General features: G+C 42.0%; 1 protein-coding gene across 2 annotated transcripts in view; it reads right to left on the reverse strand.

Annotated features, from left to right (window-relative positions):
• Positions 1–14,154, reverse strand: part of col5a3a (collagen, type V, alpha 3a) — a 212,316-nt gene that overhangs the window by 93,625 nt on the left and 104,537 nt on the right. For both annotated transcript variants that reach the window (XM_034189960.1, XM_034189959.1), the window contains 3 exons: positions 9,780–9,833; positions 5,541–5,594; positions 5,226–5,279 (listed from right to left, as the gene is read on the reverse strand). In XM_034189960.1, coding sequence (XP_034045851.1) covers positions 5,226–5,279; positions 5,541–5,594; positions 9,780–9,833 — 162 coding nt within the window. The remainder of the gene's footprint in view (positions 1–5,225; positions 5,280–5,540; positions 5,595–9,779; positions 9,834–14,154) is intronic.

The following is a 14,154-nucleotide window of genomic DNA, read 5'->3' on the forward strand; positions in this document are numbered from 1 at the left end:
ATATATATATATATATAGATAGATAGATAGATAGATAGATAGATAGATAGATAGATAGATAGATAGATAGATAGATAGATAGATAGATAGATAGATTATGCGATGCGTGCCTGTGATGAGGAATTTGAGTTTATTAATTATTTTAAGATGTCTGTGTTTTGCTGTTCTGCTCACTTTTGTTGGTTTTGTTGGTTTTGTTGTGATAAGTAAAAGTTGCTGATGTAAAAGGGGTAGGTGTATATAAGCTTTGCTTCTAACTACACCCTTTCGGTTGCATGGGTTCATTGGCTAAGAAATCAGTTTTATTTATTTTGTTTTATTTCATTTTGTTGCAAGGTTCTTTTCCTTGAACCGAATAAACTTGAAACTTGAGATAACTGAAACAAGTGGTGATGCAAGCACCAAATGTGGCACAAATACTCCTTAGACACTGCTCTTTTGAAAATACCCACTGGCTACTTGACTTTTCAATAGGCACCCAGGTAGGGGTCAAGTGAGGAATTACACAGGGGTCAAAATTTTAAAATTCTCCAATTATATTGAAAACTATACCACATTATTTGTCTGATCATAAAGATTCCTAAAAGTCACCTGGAATTTGGCCGACACCTGCTGTGAGGGGGATCAAATGGGCTCTCACAGGGCATTCTGTCTTTCAGCCGCTGGTGTGCGTGACTAATTGTAGCAACAGGTGTATGAGGCATTGGAGGCAGTGCCGATTTTTCATGAATATCATGCAGTTTCTCCTTCGTGCGCTATTCGGCTTCAATCGTGTTATGTGTGAAGGGGCCCTAACAATGGTGACAAAGGTCAATTTCAGTTTGTGCAGGGAACAAAAATCGAAGTTGCTCTAATTTGGTAAAAAAAAAAAATTAAAAAGTGATGCAAACTATTGGTTGAAGTAACAGCATTAATAAATTGAATACTTTTGACTGTGCTGAATGTTTGGTTTCCAAAGTAAAGGTTAAAAAATGCTGATTTCCATTGGATTCAATGACATGTCACATATGTTACCCCATAACATGATAACTAAGCATGACACATGATGCAAACTATTCCATTTTAATAATTTGCATCACTTTTTACCAAAATTGAAGCAACTTTATCTTTTGACCCCTGGACAAACTGAAATTGACCTTTGTCACCATTCTTGCTGTTTTTACCCCATAACTCCTTAACATTTAGTTACAGATAGTCCAAATTATACCTTTTTCGAAACTTCATGTTTAGACAAATAATGTGATATAGTTTTCAATATGAATAGAGCATTTTAAAATTTTGACCCCTGTGTAATTCTTCAACTGACTCTTACCTGGCCGCCAATTGAAAATTGAAGTGGCCAGTCAGTTTTTTCAAAAGAGTATTGTCTAAAGAGTACTTGTGCTGAATTTGGTGCTTGTATCACCATTTGTAGGATTCCTCTGCAAATATTGTGTTAGCTGCTGTACTAATTTGAGGCAACATTGTAAAGCACTTTCAGTGTTTCTGATGGGAACACATCCATTTACAAAAATTAATGGATCACGGCACTGTTACCTGACAACAATCGGTCTTAAAAATTAAAACTGTTTTTGAGAAGCAAACATCTTCTTCTGTTTTTTTTAAACATTTTCCAAATATATTAAGCATGGTATGGAGGCCCATGAATGTCATTAAACTAATAATAAACAACTTAATTCATTAAGAACTAAACTGTACAATTAAACAGTCATGAATAAATCTATGTACAAATGAACTGCTTAATCATTAACTCAAAAGAATGAATTACAACTAAACATGGCCACAAGTGTCACTGAAATAGTAATAAAGAATTTTATTAATTAACAGTTGTACAATAAAAACAGGTATTAATAAATTTGATTGCAAAATAAAGTATTTGTTTTGAAACAACTGGAATAAATTACTAATAAATAATTTTCCATTTTAATAAGACAAAAAGAACAGTGCCACAAGTATCATTGAATTAGTAAAACATTTAATTAATTATAACTGTACAATAAAAATAGAGATTAAAAATGTAAAATAGATTAATCTTTTAATGAACAGCATAAATTGTACAGTAATTATATTTTTGACAGTTTAATGGGCAGTTGAAATAGGAAGCGTAAAATAATTTAGAAATTAAATATTAATCCATCAGAAAATATTTCAAGTTTGAAAACAAAAAGGAATTTACATATAATATTACAGATAATATTAGACGATTCATTTGAAAATAGATAAATAATTCAATTCAATTTATTTAATTATATAGCGTCAAATCACTGCATAAGTCACCCCAAGGTGCTTCATGAATGCAATCTAACCTTACCTGATTATTTTAAAATGATGATATTCTGAATAAAATCTGTAATATTAAAAATTTAAACTGTATTAAATAATGTGGTGGTGGTGTTGGAGTTTTAAAAGAGATGTAACTGAATTCACAAACTGAATTAAGAACACAGCAAAAGCACGTGGATGCTCCAGGGTGCTTCTTATGGTGAGCTATCCGTGGTGCTGATTGGAGACTAAATACATATTAAAAAATAACGTTACATACAGTATTTAATTGACTGCCAGAGATTTTTATTTCAACAATGACAAGGCATTGATGAACATTATGATGTTTAATGTACTTTAAATGAAATTGAGCTTCATGAATTTTCAGTTTATTTGTTTTTCGTCTGTCTGTCTGTCTATATGTTTGCAAGATTATTCAAAACTACTGCACAGATTTCAATGAAATTTTCACCATAGACAAAGATTAGGCGATGGAACAATCCATTAAATTTCAGAAGTGATCCGGATCTAGAATCTGGATCAAGATTACTTTTAGCAGCATTACATCAAAACTACTGCATGGATTCTCACCAAATCTGAACCACAGATACATATTAGGCCATGTAAGACTCCATTAAATTTGAGAGGTGATCCAGAACTCGATTCTTGGTCAAATTTTCCATTATATAATTTTTGAAGGATTAAGTCAAAATTACTTCAAATATTCTTAACAAATTTTCACCATATATACATACTGGGCCTGGGAAGACTCCATTAAATTTTCGAGGTGATTCGGATTCTGGATCAAGTTTCACTTTATATAGGCTTTGAAGGATTACGTCAAAACTACTTCACAGATTCTCACCAAATTTGCACCACAGATAGATACAGTATTAGGACATGGAAGACTCATGGCATGTTTTTCTTGACATGTTACTGGCTGTACTGTATGTTCAACATACTGAAGTTTGATCACATCACATCTTGTTCAATTTAAGCTTCACTTCAGTAATATGTAGTTTTTTCTAAGTTTTACAAATGTAGATGTGACAGTTTTTAATCAAACATACACAAATTATCTGTTAAAAGGAAAAAGTCTTTCACATGGATCACTCAGCAAATTATCAGGAAATTTCACCATTTCATTGGATTAAAATTAATGTATTGAGTTGGTGACCTGGAGGTTGAGAGGTAGGCTTTTGACCAGACGATCATTGGTTGAATTGTATATCAGACAGGAAGCTCACTAAGGTGTCCATTAGCAAGGTTAATCCTGATGTGCAAGTGGCATGAGTGAATGTGAGAAAGAGGAAGTCCTACACAGGTCCAGTGGTGTCAGTGCATTTCTCCAGATTCTGTAGCATCATGACTTCCATTCCCCCTGGATGGGATGGCAGTCAGACTGCTGTCCCATCCAGGGGGAATGGTAGCCATGATACCCCAGCCAAAGCTGGTACCCATTTACAGCTAGATGGACTGAAACAATGCTGACTAAGTGTCTTGTTCAAGGACACAGACATACTGCATAGCAGGAGGGCTGATTTGAAAAAATCCATCACCACAGGATTGCTGTCTTCCAACAATGCTTAATCAGTTCCTTTCTGGATGAAGAGCGAAACATTTTCAAGGTAATAAATAAATCCAGTTGACCTGACTCAACCTACCTGAATATGGATTCCTCAGATATTTCTACTGTTAATTTTACCCTGGTCTTTTTTCTTATACTGTCCCTTAGCAAGCAAGCTTCATCAGTTTGTTTCTGGATGAAGAGTGAAACATTTTCAAGGAACTAAACAAGTCCAGTTGATGCTGCTCAACCTACCCGGTGGATTTGTCAGATAATTTATCATGGCAATCACTCAGTGGCGAGGAATATCGTCTCTTGATTGATTCCCGGATGGGATGTTGAATATCAAGAAAATCTACATCCAGGGTCTATCTAGAGACACCTGTACTTGGGTTTGTTGAAGTGGGAATGCCACAGCACCCTGACAAACACATGATCCTTGACAGATCCTTAGCGTGGTCCAATGGGTCACGATTGGGGTCTGAGGACCTGCTGCAGCCTTCATCCGTCTTCACAGCCTTTGGGTAACAAGCCATCACCTCCTCTGCCTGATCCGCCGTTGAGGACTTCTTGTTCCACCAGAGCTCCGTTAGTCATCTCATGTTCAGAGTTCCTGTTGGGACTTTATTGCTTAGCATGGCGGCCACTGGGTACAAAAGGTCCCCACTGTATTTCACCCCAACAGGAAGTCCCCTAATTGATCCATTAGCCAGTTGTCATGACGCATACGAGGGGTTGGATTTTAAAAGATAATTATACTGTAATGAGCAGATGGTTGACCTAGTTAACTGTGAATCTTCACAATGAATCCATGTATTTTCATAAACTCAGAATGAGCCCTTCATATCGGCATGGGAGGCTGCCATTTTGCTATAGTAGCTGAAAAGGGACACACTTTGCCTTTCATATTTTTGAAGTACGGTTGGAAGACTGAAGAAAAATCAAGAGTAATTAGTGGTTGCTCGCCTATGCACTGTCTACTGGTTACTAATGCAGGCTAACAAGTTTAAGACCCCTCATTTTATGAAATGGAAGATCATATATATTACTAAGCAGAGGGTCACCCCTTTGAGTCTGGTCTGCTTGAGGTTTCTTCCTCAGAGGGAGTTTTTTCCTTACAACTGCTGCTCGTGGGGTCAGTAAGGTTAGACATTACTTGTGTGAAGCACCTTCAGGCGACTCTGTTGTGATTTGGTGCTATATAAATGAAAATAAATTGAAATTGAAAAATTATCACAAGCGAAGCCAAGAGAGCATGAATCCTGGTCACCAATGAAGCAAAGCAAAATTAAGACTGGCAACTGCAAAATGCAATGTGCAACCTCAACACTAGATGACACTAAATCCTACATAATGCAGCTTTAACATGTGTTTAAAAGCAAGGAGAAGGACTCACCTTTTCTCCAGGCTGTCCGTGAGGCCCGTGAACACCGGGCTTCCCTCTGTCCCCCTGTAATACACACATCATCGTGTTCTTAAACACTCTTCTTTCACAACAGTGTAGCACCTCTTTAAATGTTGCATGATGCCATCATAGTAACAAAAATTATAATAATAATAATAATAATCAGAGCAATCACCATGATCATAATATGCAAATTAACACCTGCCATATGATGTGTGACCAATCATGCGTGCCGTGTTACCTTGTTAGTGTCTGACTGGGCAAATAAATACGCTGACAAGGTCAAGTTAGGAAAATGGAACTCACTTTGTCCCCCTTGTTTCCTGAGAGACCTGGCAGGCCGTCAAAGCCCCTGTCACCCTGAGAAGTAATAGAGAAGCAGGCGTTTAAACACTGAGACACACACATATGGTGATGTGCAAACATTAGCAGGATTGTAGTAAAAGTCTCCCCTGGCAGAGCGTCCCATCTGTGTGCTTCCGCTGTACTTCTGCTAAAATGCTGCTCTGACTGATAAAGATTCTGCTGTTCTGTCAGAACCGGCACCAGGGGAACCTGATTTATTAACTAAGCTCTTCCTGCAGCTGCGACGTATTGAGTTGCATTGCTGTCATTACATGTAATAAGCTGCAGACTGATGGGATTCCTAAAGGCTAAAACATGCAAGTGGAAATAGTTTGTTATCCCGACGGAGTGTGTGTGGCGTTGGCGCTTCGCATCAGCGGCTGATGATCCGCATCAGCTGCTTCGTTCATGTTTCTCAGCCACAGGGCTCACAGATCAGCTGCAAGCCCCCGACTGAGTGAGAACACATAATCCTATTCGTTCACTTCTTCACGGCGCTCTTTATGATGTCAGTTTTCGCTATTACAATATTGATACATGCACGCAGTCTGTGCCATCCAAGCCTCGTGCTTATGCGCTAAGCTTTTGGTGTTGCTGACTTTACTCATACTGCCGTCGGTGTACTGCATGTATCAGTGAAGCAGGGTGGATTACTTCTCCCAGCAGAAGCCTCGATGCTTCTCGCATTCTTTAAGAGTGCTTTCAAAGAGCACAATTTGAATTAAAGTGCAAAACGAAATATGGATTTGCTGGTTTTCCTTCATCTATGGCTCAACAGCAACTCAAACAGGACCTCTACAAACATTTACCTTATAATCTGTTTAAAAAAAGTAATCCCTGAACAAATAAAAAATAACAAAAGTTTAAATATATATTTCAAAAACGTTTGTTTCATTTTGTTTTGTTTATTTTGTAGGTGCAAGTTCTTTGCCTGATATAAGACAACACAGAGGCGCCAATGATTAGTCAACAATAAAGCAGCTGTAAAAATGGAATGAAAAACAAAATCATTTTGGTATAAATTACAGGAGACCTCAAAGAATTACAGTTTTAACATTTTATCACCCATGGCCATAGTAGTGCTTTCAAAACAAAAAAATAATAGTGTCATGATGATGATGATGATGAGCATCACAATTCTTCTTTTTATTATTATTATTGTTATTATTATTATTGCTGTTATTGTTATTCATAGTAGTAGTACACATGTGCCACTTTGCCTCATGTGCCACATGTGCCTTTTAAGGTGGCAGTAATTAAACCATTACTTAAAAAGCCATCACTTGACCCAGCTATCTTAGCTAATTATAGGCCAATCTCCAACCTTCCTTTTCTCTCAAAAATTCTTGAAAGGGTAGTTGTAAAACAGCTAACTGATCATCTGCAGAGGAATGGTCTATTTGAAGGGTTTCAGTCAGGTTTTAGAATTCATCATAGTACAGAAACAGCATTAGTGAAGGTTACAAATGATCTTATGGCCTCAGACAGTGGACTCATCTCTGTGCTTGTTCTGTTAGACCTCAGTGCTGCTTTTGATACTGTTGACCATAAAGTTTTATTACAGAGATTAGAGCATGTCATAGGTATTAAAGGCACTGTGCTGGTTTGAATCATATTTATCTAATAGATTACAATTTGTTCATGTAAATGGGGAATCTTCACAGACTAAGGTTAATTATGGAGTTCCACAAGGTTCTGTGCTAGGACCAATTTTATTCACTTTATACATGTTTCCCTTAGGCAGTATTATTAGACGGTATTGCTTAAATTTTCATTGTTACGCAGATGATACCCAGCTTTATCTATCCATGAAGCCAGAGGACACACACCAATTAGCTAAACTGCAGGATTGTCTTACAGACATAAAGACATGGATGACCTCTAATTTCCTGCTTTTAAACTCAGATAAAACTGAAGTTATTGTACTTGGCCCCACAAATCTTAGAAACATGGTGTCTAACCAGATCCTTACTCTGGATGGCATTACCCTGACCTCTAGTAATACTGTGAGAAATCTTGGAGTCATTTTTGATCAGGATATGTCATTCAATGCGCATATTAAACAAATATGTAGGACTGCTTTTTTGCATTTGCGCAATATCTCTAAAATTAGAAAGGTCTTGTCTCAGAGTGATACTGAAAAACTAATTCATGCATTTATTTCCTCTAGGCTGGACTATTGTAATTCATTATTATCAGGTTGTCCTAAAAGTTCCCTGAAAAGCCTTCAGTTAATTCAAAATGCTGCAGCTAGAGTGCTAACAGGGACTAGAAGGAGAGCGCATATCTCACCCATATTGGCCTCTCTTCATTGGCTTCCTGTTAATTCTAGAATAGAATTTAAAATTCTTCTTCTTACTTATAAGGTTTTGAATAATCAGGTCCCATCTTATCTTAGGGACCTCATAGTACCATATCACCCCAATAGAGCGCTTCGCTCTCAGACTGCAGGCTTACTTGTAGTTCCTAGGGTTTGTAAGAGTAGAATGGGAGGCAGAGCCTTCAGCTTTCAGGCTCCTCTCCTGTGGAACCAGCTCCCAATTCAGATCTACTTTTAAGATTAGGCTTAAAACGTTCCTTTTTGCTAAAGCTTATAGTTAGGGCTGGATCAGGTGACCCTGAACCATCCCTTAGTTATGCTGCTATAGACTTAGACTGCTGGGGGGTTCCCATGATGCACTGAGTGTTTCTTTCTCTTTTTGCTCTGTATGCACCACTCTGCATTTAATCATTAGTGATTGATCTCTGCTCCCCTCCACAGCATGTCTTTTTCCTGGTTCTCTCCCTCAGCCCCAACCAGTCCCAGCAGAAGACTGCCCCTCCCTGAGCCTGGTTCTGCTGGAGGTTTCTTCCTGTTAAAAGGGAGTTTTTCCTTCCCACTGTTGCCAAGTGCTTGCTCACAGGGGGTCATTTTGACCGTTGGGGCTTTTCCGTAATTATTGTATGGCCTTGCCTTACAATATAAGGTGCCTTGGGGCAACTGTTTGTTGTGATTTGGCGCTATATAAATAAAATTGATTTGATTTGATGTGCAGCTGTAGTGCATGTGTGGATTTAAATTTTTTGTTTGTTTTCCTTTATTTCCTTATTTATTTAGCTCCTGTGTCTTCCTCCTTATATGAACAAAATCATTTAAAGAGCTTTGACCTGATTTGAACCAAACTTGGTGAAATGATTGAGGTTCAGTCAAGGACAAAGAAAGATGATTTTGATAAAAAAAAAAAAAAACTGGTTAAAGGACAGGGCAGCATGGTGGATTAGTGGTTAGCACTGTAGCCTCACAGTGAGAAGGTCGTGGGTTCAATTCCCGTGGCCTTTCTGTGTGGAGTTTGCATGTTCTATCTGTGTTTGCGTGGGTTTCCTCCGGGTGCTCCGGTTTCCTCCCACATCCAAAGACATGCAGGTTAGGTGGATTGGGATCTTTAAATTGTCGGTAGGTGTGTGTGTGGGTGTGTCTGTGTTTGTGGCCCTGCGACAGACTGGCGTCCTGTCCAGAGTGTATCCCACCTCGTGCTCTATGACTGCTGGGATAGGCTCCAGCCCCCCGCGACCCTTAGTTGGACTAAGCGGTAGAAGATGAATGAATGAATGAATGGTTTGGGGATATTTAGAATTTTCAAGAATTTGACTGAAAAGACACCTATAGTTGCTATTAAACACTAATATGAAGTGATACAGCACTGTTCTATTATTTTTTTGACGTTTGGCCTTGGGTGAACAGTCAACCTTCAAAACAATTTAAAACAGTGTGGAGCTAATATGGATTAAGGATGTGGATGCTATGGATGGAAGGGTTGTGTGCTCGTCAAGGATAAAGTGGCTCAGTTTTGAACAGAACTGATTAAATTTCAAGGCCACACACAAATATATTTTATTGCATCACTGAATCAACATCGGTTAGCATGAATCTGTGTCAAACATGGAAAATAGCTGTACTTCCTAAACAAGCACATCTTAACTGTTTTATACCAACTTCACTGTGATAGTGTTCGGGGGGGGGGCATTATCAAAAAATTTTAAGGACCTGACTATGTGTCCCTGATTCCAAGAAACTCAAAAACTGTTAGTAACAAATTGAGATGCAGCATTTGCAGAAACATCAGCCTCAACTGCAGTGAAAATACGCAGTGAGTGACTGAATGTTTTTTAATGAGATTATTCCTACTGCTGTGCAGTACAGTGAGATCTCAGGGAGCTTACCTTAGGGCCAGTATCACCTGGAGCTCCTCGACCTCCGTCCATTCCTGCATGGCCCTAAGAAAAGCACAGTCCATTAATTTACAGTAGGTATTATGTGGGGGCGCAAGTTAAAAGGGCGATCCAAGGCCCGACGGAACTCAGCATAAAATAACTAGAAGCAGTTCCAAAGAAACAAAATTATTTATCACCCTGTCATGCTGTACATAAACGTCAAAATAAAAATACATCTGGTGGTGGCTAAACAGGCGGCGCGCTCTCTCTGCGCCTGGACTGACCGGAGCCCGAACGTTTAGGACTCAGGATCTCTGCCGACACCCCCCCAGGTGGCCTTTCCCGGACTATACTCTGTGAGGAGGAAACAAAGGTGATATCCTTTAATATAAATATCAGAAAACTATTAGAGGCTTACTTATCAGCAACACGTTCATTTTGATCTCAGCGTTATTTAAAAGAACTGCTGCTCGCAGCCGGTGGAGGATTATCACTCCGCATGCCACCGCCGCGAGGAGCAAACAAGACACTGACTTTTAGTATTTAAATTTAGCTACGCAAAATTGCCACATTATTTTCATAGATAAACATTCCAAGAAAATCACCTCTGACGTGTGCTGACAGCATTTGCCTCTCACCCTCGTCCTCCTTCACAGACGTATGGTCAGGCTCTGGAGCGACCCTCAGCGTCCCCAAACGGTCGACACAACGTTGTTTTGAGCTGTGAAAAGTTGAATTCTCCGGCAGCCAGCACTCATCACCGCTGGCTTAAATGCAGCTCCTCATTTCTCTATTGACACCAGCTGAAAGTCCTTACTCTGCACGTGAATGCCACAGATGCAGCAGATTGTCCTGAGTAAGCGCTGCACGTGAATGCCACAGGTGCAGCAAATCCTTGTATCAGAGGTGAGAAACTCTTCTGCAGCACAATTTACCCAGAGAACAGTCCCAAACCACCTGGGAAGGAAGACAAACAAAAACCACAAAACAGTGTGTCCCCCCCCCCCCCCGTCAACGGGAAGCCTCCCGGCGACCGCACAGACCTGACCCGAAAACCGGCCCTCTCATCGGGGTCAAAAACAGGAGGCAGGCAGTGACGATGCTCCCAGAGTCCACAGCAAGCAACAGGGCCAGGAGATGTGGCTGGAAGGCCGGCTGGCAACAAAACAAAAACACCCCCAAAAAACACCAAAAGAGTCCCAACACAACCCATACATAAAAACAAAAACACAGAAAAAGCCCCCAGCATCCCCCCCCCCAGAGAAAACCACTAACACACCCCAGGGAAGCACACCGGGGAAAAACACAAAAAATAAAAAATAACACCCACCCCAACACCTCCCCAGGGGACCGTCCCATCAAACCCCGGGGAGAAACGAAAAACATACAAGCCCAAAAACCCCAACAAAAACCCCCCAACACATTAGAACACAGATCAAAAGAAAAAAACAACAACACCCTCCCACAACATGTGGAGCCCGACTTCCCCCAGGGGACATCATCGTCAACCCCAGGAGCAACAACCACGGCAGGAGCCATCCAGGAATCCCCAGGAATACACGGGAGCCTTAACGTCCCCCAGAGGACCGTTCCATCAAACCCCAGGAGACACCCCCACAATCCAGGAACCCCACCCCAGCCTAACACGGCCGGTCGGCCCCACAGCCAACCTCCCCCCCAGAGGACCGTCCCATCAAACCCCAGGAGACACCCCCACAACCCAGGAACCCCACCCCAGCCTAACACGGTCGGTCGGCCCCACAGCCAACCTTCCCCCCAGAGGACCGTCCCATCAAACCCCGGGGGGAAACAAGGGGAAACAAAAACCCCAAACCCCCAGGGATTCCCAAAAACCATCCCAGGAACAAACAAAAACAACAGGAAGCCCCGTTGACCTCCCCAGCACCCCAAAAGACCCCGGAACACCCCCAGAGTCTATCGGCAGACACGTCGTGGCAATCGGCTCAGGACTACTGAGCCGGGGAAGACAACAGGAAAAACGCAACCCAGCTCCACCCCCAAGGGCAGGGGAAAACCGGCAAGACGGCCGGCGTCGACCCCCTGACTATACTCCAGCCTACCGGGAGGGGTGGGCAGCGGAAAAGGCGTACAGCACTGATCGGCCCCACCGCTCAGACTGGAGTATATCCCCACTGCCCTACACCTCAGTGACGCCAATGGCGAACGGTCAGAGGCTCACCGAGGCTGGAGTGGAACTGGGAATTAACTAAATCCAAAAAAAAGCCCTGGACCCCCCCAGGTGCAGAGGTCCTCATGGGAATGCCCAGTAACCAACCTGCACCACCCCACAACACTAAAGAGGAACGGTACAGAAGTGTGTGAGGTTGGGGTTAGAGGACAGGGAAATAAAAAAAAACAAAACAAAACGACCCACTGCACTAACAAAAATTAAACAACTATAAATAATAAAAACTCACGCTTACCTGAGTCCAAAAACGTACCCCCGATCAGCCAGCCATTCATTCCACCAGACCACTTCAAGTGCTACAATTTAAACCTTTCACAAACAACAACAACCTAAACAAATTCCCACACTATTCTCCAAAAAACACCTGGACAGTGACCAATCATGTCTCCCGTCGCTCACCTGACCGGGGCACTGTGGCTGCTCTAACTCTGCCTAGTTGCATTAGTTCGTCCACAGGAGGAGCTAGAGGTCTCGTCGGAGGAGATTCAGTGGAACGACGAAAAGGCGGTCCGGACCTGTGTCGGGAAAAGCCCCAAGACACAAAACCCCGCTCAGACCCACGCCCTCTCTCACGTCCACGCTCCCTAATCCGATCATCCAGACGAATAACCAAGGATATTAGATCATCTAACTCCTTGGGTTCGTCACGGACCGCCAGCTCGTCCTTCAGAGATTAATTTAACCCATCTACGAACACCCCTTTTACAGCAATCGCGTTCCAACCGGACTGTGCTGAAAAGATTCGAAAGTCCACGGAATAATCAGCTGCACTTCGTCGCCCCTGTCGGAGATTCAGCAATCGTTGGATCTTGGTTTTCGTTTCAACCGGATGATCAAAAACCAAACGAAACTCACGAGAAAAATCATCAAAAGACTCCAGCAGTGGTGATTTATTGCTCCACAGCGCGGTTACCCACACCAGGGCATCACCACGCAACAAATTTGTAACATATGCGACTCGGCTACTCTCAGACGAGAAAGACGCCGGTCGCTGAGCAAACACTAAAGAACACTGCATAAGAAATGGAGCACAAGCCTCTACGTTTCCTGAATAGGGCTCCGGATGGCAAATAACCGATTCGAGAGCCAAATCGTTGGACGACAATCTTGTCTGCGCAGAACGCGATGGAACCGAAGCTGCAGCCGTGGAAAGCGGAGCAGGTTGCGCTATGAGCTCCGTTACACGAGCGTCAGTTTGCTTAATTTGGATTGAAAGGTGCTGTACCTGCTCCCAGATCATTTCCAGGTGTTTCTGGACCTTTTCTTGAAACGGAACTGCTTCTGTCGCTGGGTCCATACTGGTATGACCGGAGAATTCTATTATGTGGGAGCGCAAGTTAAAAAGGGCGATCCAAGGCCCGACGGAACCCAGCATAAAATAACTAGAAGCAGTTCCAAAGAAACAAATTTATTTATCACCCTGTCGTGCTGTACATAAACGTCAAAATAAAAATACATCTGGTGGTGGCTAAACAGGCGGTGTGCTCTCTCTGCGCCTGGACTGACCGGAGCCCGAACATTTAGGACTCAGGATCTCCGCTGACACCCCCCCAGGTGGCCTTTCCCGGACTATACTCTGTGAGGAGGAAACAAAGGTGATATCCTTTAATATAAATATCAGAAAACTATTAGAGGCTTACTTATCAGCAACACGTTCAGTTTGATCTCAGCGTTATTTAAAAGAACTGCTGCTCGCAGCTGGTGGAGGATTATCACTCCGCACGCCACCGCCGCGAGGAGCAAACAAGACACTGACTTTTAGTATTTAAATTTAGCTACGCAAAATTGCCACATTAGTTTCATAGATAAACATTCCAAGAAAATCACCTCTGACGTGTGCTGACAGCATTTGCCTCTCACCCTCGTCCTCCTTCACAGACGTACAGTCAGGCTCTGGAACGACCCTCAGCGTCCCCAAACGGTCGACACAACGTTGTTTTGAGCTGTGAAAAGTTGAATTCTCCGGCAGCCAGCACTCATCACCGCTGGCTTAAATGCAGCTCCTCATTTCTCTATTGACACCAGCTGAAAGTCCTTACTCTGCACGTGAATGCCACAGGTGCAGCAGATTGTCCTGAGTAAGCGCTGCACGTGAATGCCACAGGTGCAGCAAATCCTTGTATCAGAGGTGAGAGACTCTTCTGCAGCACAATTTACCCAGAGAACAGTCCCAAA

This window comes from Thalassophryne amazonica, chromosome 16, assembly GCF_902500255.1.
Source record: "Thalassophryne amazonica chromosome 16, fThaAma1.1, whole genome shotgun sequence".
In the NCBI taxonomy this organism is placed as follows: Eukaryota; Metazoa; Chordata; class Actinopteri; order Batrachoidiformes; family Batrachoididae; genus Thalassophryne; species Thalassophryne amazonica.